This window comes from Triticum urartu, unplaced genomic scaffold (assembly GCF_003073215.2).
Source record: "Triticum urartu cultivar G1812 unplaced genomic scaffold, Tu2.1 TuUngrouped_contig_6655, whole genome shotgun sequence".
Taxonomy (NCBI): Eukaryota; Viridiplantae; Streptophyta; class Magnoliopsida; order Poales; family Poaceae; genus Triticum; species Triticum urartu.
The window spans coordinates 611-5568 of NW_024117434.1; the positions used below are offsets into that span (position 1 = coordinate 611).

Here is a 4958-nt window from a genome sequence, read left to right on the forward strand (position 1 = left end):
CCTGAAGCAAGCAAGCAGAATCTTCTCTCCTTGCATCCATCCATCCATTCATTCATTGCTTCCTTCCTTCAGGATGAAAATAATTAAAGGAAAATCATTGCAACATGAGTGACATGTACTAGTACTACTAGAGAGAGGATCATGCACAATCATGAAACACTCATAAGCTTCAACAGTGCCGGTGCCCAATCACTTGAATGGAAGATGACAATATGATCATCACATCATCATCCTTCATCGCTTACCCCCACTCTACTCGAGCCCTACTCTACTCTGCTGCAGGTAAGGAAAAGTAAATGACAGCAGACGGAGGATTAACATTACAGATGATGATCAGGTACTCTTGACTTGAGAGCCCCATCGCATTGCATTCCATATTAAGTCAGACGGTACATAATTAGGACAAACAAACACGATGACCCCTACAAGAACGAGGTGATCTATGATCGCAATCTGAAGTTGCTAAGCCATTGATGATACACGATTCAACATGATGTCAACGAATTGCCAATGTGTATAAATAAACAAATTCAAAATCGATGACAAGTGGCACGTCACTTTTTCGTAATTGCCCTTTTTGTTAGTCATTTGATTGATTTGCTCCATTTTACAACTTGTTGATCATGTCATTGTCTTGCTTTGCTATCTCGCTGGCGCGCATGCGCTTATACAAAAAGACGGAGAAGAATCCCTTCATGTCGATGCATTGCTGGATGAAGTTGAATGGACAAAGCAAGTGCGTAAGCATTGCCCATTCCGCCAAGACCGCCGATGCCAAAGCCAATGACGATGGCGTTGATCCAACCGCCAGAGGGCTTGCACCGGCCACCCGCATGGCTCGGTCGAGGTGGAGAAAGTGGGAGACAGAAAGGAGAAGCGAGAAGGGATGGCGGCCAAAATGACGAACAAGTTTGAGGTCATCATGGCGAAGAAGGAAGAGGGGGCTGCCAAGTGCAATGACCCCAATGAGGAAACGAATGCGGACATGTTTATGGAGATGCAAAAGAAGAAGAGTAAGCTCTAGGAGCAAAAGATTGCTATCAAGGCTTCTTCCGAGGAGCAAAAGTTGTTGTCCGTGAAGGCGATGAACTGGATCCCGGTGCGGCAAGGTTTGTTCAAGACTACAGTGCTACCATATAGAACGGTAAAAATGCTGCCGAAAATTAAGGCCTTGGGCACGGACAACCGTACTGGTGACTTTTGAAATCGATGGATGTAAAACGAAAGAAACTTGTTGCTTTCGTTTGCAACTATTTAAATGTATGGTTGAATTGTTGTTGATCTAGATAAGTTTGTCAAAGTGCGGGGGCGAATAAGGGGCGGGCATTTGGTGACTCTGGTTGGGTGACCTCCCATCCGGTTGACACTTTTCAAACATGTCAGTACGTGTGCACGGACATTTGGTGGTATCCAATAGTTGATCCGGCGCTGGATGCGCCCTTGACTCAATAAAAATTACTACCTCTGTCCAGGTTTATTAGGCCCTATTATATTTTGGGTCCAACTTTGACCATGTATTTGACTAAAAAAAATATAAAGAACATGATACAAAAAGTATATTGTTGGATTTGTATTTGAAAGAGGTTTCTATAACATAATTTTTGAGACATATAGTTTGCAGTTTATTAGTTAAATTCATGGTCAAACTTTATCTCAAAATAAAAGGGGTGTAATGAATCCGGACGGAGGGAGTAGCAGTCAGTCAGTGAGTGAAAGCTTTAGGTGGACACGCCGCAAATCCAGAGGCATGTATGCTACTGGTCGTCAGGGTTTTCATTTTCTTAATTTATTATTGCACAACAAGTGGTCCAGATGCAGTAGTATAGTATAGCTGCCAGCTGGATTAGTTTAGCTTAACAAGTCCACAGACCTTTTTTTTCTCTAGGAAGAAATTATACTGTCTGAAGTCTGAACTCCTCCTCAAAAACAAAACAAAAAGGAGAGGTAATGCCTGAAACCGCTGGCCCTGTCTAGATTCTTGCACACGACGACCAGCTTTTTAAGAAAATAATATAAAGCTGTAATGTTTTTAATTATCAATGGCATGACATGACATTGGTCTCTACAAATGTATGTATGTCTGGTACACGCTGACTGCAGCATACTTTGTTGTAGAAGAAAGAAAGAAAGAAAGAAAGAAAGAAAGAAAGAGGGGTTCAGAGACAGCACTGATGTGTACATTAGGTACTTATATCATACTACTAGTTGAGTTATGTAAATCTCTTATTGCATAGTGGTAACAGTATAAGTGGGTTCATTGGCAAAAAAAAAAGAAAAAAAAAAAGAAAAGTTAAGTGGGTTCACAGACAGCAGTCCAGCAGGGAGATGAGGAGGAAGGCAGGCAGGCACAGAATCTGCATGGATGCAACAGGAACAGTGCACAAATAAACAAGAGGGGAGGGCTTGTTGGTGTTGCTGCTGGGACAAAAGCCAGGCTCTCCTTGATGTATGTATGGAATGGAAATGGATGCAGGGAGGGGGATGAGCAAGCAAGCAAGCTCCCGTCCCCAAGAAGAAACATTCTTGTCCACTTTTGCTTGCTGCACTCTGCAATCTCTCTCTCTCTCCAGCATTTCTAGCTAGATAGATCCTGCTGCCTGCTGGTCCTTCCTTTGCTTCCTTGCAGGTGCAAGTAAAAAATAAAAGAGTAAACAGCAGCAGAAGCATCGATGGCTGACTTCCCTTTCTTTCTTTCTTTCTTTCTTTCTTTCCAACTTGGGAAATAACTAACTAACTAACTAACTTATGCCGCCGTGGTGTACCATGGAATGCAATGGATGCTGCAGACATGAAATGTGATCATCCATCACCTCTTGCATCATCCCCTGCCCCACTCTACTACTTCACCCCTACTCTGCTCCCTGCTGCTTCAGGAAAGTAAGAATGACAGCAACACTAGACAGGATTAACATGACTTGACTTGTTCTTGTCACTTTGCATTGCATTGCATTGCAGATTAAGTCAGACAGTACATACTTGGAACAAACAAACAGACGGACGGACAGGCATTAACAGCACAGGGGATCAAAGTACTCACTAGCTAGCTAGCAACGAAAGAAGCAACGGTAAGCAGCAGCAACCAACACACACACAGCTAGGTAGGTAGGCTGCTGATCTAGGACTAGATCATCATACAGCATAGCATAGATGATTATTTGATTTGATTTGATTTGATGGATGCCAACAACACCTCTTCATGTTCATCTTGTTCCAACTGGGACCGATCCAAGGAGATGGATCAGGCGTATATTACGCCTGAGGAGAGGGACATGAGGAGGATGGCGGCCCGCTCCTCCTCGCCCAGGCACGACGGCTTCCTCCGCCGCATCCGCATCCTGCGCCGTTGCTTGAGCACCGCGTCCTTGGCGAACCCCACCATGTGGAGCTCCACGGTGTGAGTAGTCGTCTTGGTCTTGATCTTGTTGGTGCTGGCCTTGTTGTCCTCCTCCTCCTCCTCCTTGGTACTAGAAGCCTCCGCCTTGGATAGGATGGCGTCGTCCCTCTTGGGCTTCCTCTTGGCCTCCGGGTCGAGCCCCATGGCCACCCGCCGCCTCTTGCGGTACCGGATCCCGCACGCGTTGCACAGCGACTGCGATCAAATGAAATCAAATCAATTCAAATCAGTTGATCAGATGGATCGGGTCGGATAAGATGAGGCATTCAACCATTGATCGTAACAAGGATCGACCGGAACAGAGCAGATCGAAGCCGGACAGCGGAAGGGGAAAAGAAAACAAGAAGTAAAAAAGAGCGTACCTTTGGTCCGTTGGGTCCGCCGCGCCAGAGCGGCGTCTTGGTGGTGTTGCAGTCGTCGCAGGCCTTGGGGTCACCGGAGGCGGTGCGCTCCTCAGGATCCGCCGCCGCCTCCACCTCAACCATCTTGTGGGACTCCATCTCCGCCGGCGACATCTTGTATGAGGAGGAGGGATCGATTCCTGATCGCCGCTGCTCCCCGATCGCCCGCTTGATTGATCGCGCGGGGAAGGGAAGGGAAGGGAAGGGAAGGAGGAAGGCGGGAGGGGGCGAAGATTCGATTCCGCGGGCGGCGGCTCGGGGTTGGGTTGGGTTCGAATGGAGGGAGGGGTTTGGGTTTATCCCTCTGCTCTGCTGCGGCTGTGGGTGAGGGTTTAGCTTAGCTGCCAAAGAAAGGCGTCTGTTTTTTTAGCGGCGGGGGGGGGGGGGGGGGGGGGGATCGCGACCCCCTACTGCCCGAACTGTGAATTTACCAAGCTGCCCCCCGCTCGGCCCATCCAAAGCCCACCCGATTCAACGCTTTCTGTTGCTGCACGGGTTCGGCCCACCAGAAAAAAAAAAGCAATCTTTTTCTGTGCTGCTCCCGGTGCCGTGCCAATACAAAATCAACACCTTTTCCTTCTAAACAAAAAAAGGGACCAAATCAATCTTTCTTTGTGTGTGTGTGTGTCTAGAATAATAAAATAAAGGACGCGTCTACGAAGCAGCCGGGTGCTCCCTAGCGTTTCCTGGCAGCCACCCAGAAAAGGTAATTTTCTGTCCCCACTGTCCAGGATAGGAAAGTACCTGGCCCCCGCTCCCGATTCCCGCAACCACCCATCGAGCGGTCAAAACACCTGGTCCTCCCCTTTGCCCGATCCCTCCCCCACCCCTGCACATCTCCTTCCTCCTTTGTCCTCACCAGCCCCATCTTCTTCTCTCTCAAGCAAAGAAGGACAGCACGCCCCTTCCCCTCACCACTTCCAGATCCAAAGCAAACCTTCACAGCCCACCAATGGCGGCTTCATTGATGTTTCTTCTCTAGGCGCCTGGTTCCTGATTGCCCTGCAAAAAGGCAAAAAAACAAGACAAAAAGGTCAGATTTGGCTCATCTTCCAGATCCCCCTCCTCTTTCCCCACGATTTGCCTCTTCTGTAAGGCTTCAGATGTGCAAAACATTGTGTAAAAAAGCTGTGATGTTAAGCATGTTTAGACTGCTGTTTGGG

At 47.6% G+C, this 4958-nt stretch overlaps 1 protein-coding gene across 1 annotated transcript; it reads right to left on the bottom strand.

Moving 5' to 3' along the window:
- Nucleotides 1-2915: 2915 nt before the first annotated feature.
- Nucleotides 2916-4071, bottom strand: LOC125530917 (GATA transcription factor 16-like). Its single transcript, XM_048695332.1, has 2 exons — nucleotides 3757-4071; nucleotides 2916-3589 (listed from the first exon to the last, which is right to left on the bottom strand). Exons 1-2 carry the CDS (start codon nucleotides 3907-3909, stop codon nucleotides 3239-3241), a joined length of 504 nt encoding a protein of 167 aa, XP_048551289.1. The 5' UTR covers nucleotides 3910-4071; the 3' UTR covers nucleotides 2916-3238.
- Nucleotides 4072-4958: the final 887 nt, after the last annotated feature.

What these genes read in the sequence shown, in the direction of transcription:
- LOC125530917 (XM_048695332.1), bottom strand. Translation starts at nt 3,909, where the DNA reads ATGTCGCCGGCGGAGATGGAGTCCCACAAGATGGTTGAGGTGGAGGCG. An exon ending in GCGGACCCAACGGACCAAAG is followed by an intron (nt 3,590 to 3,756) that starts GTACGCTCTTTT and finishes ATTTGATCGCAG; the next exon opens with TCGCTGTGCAACGCGTGCGG.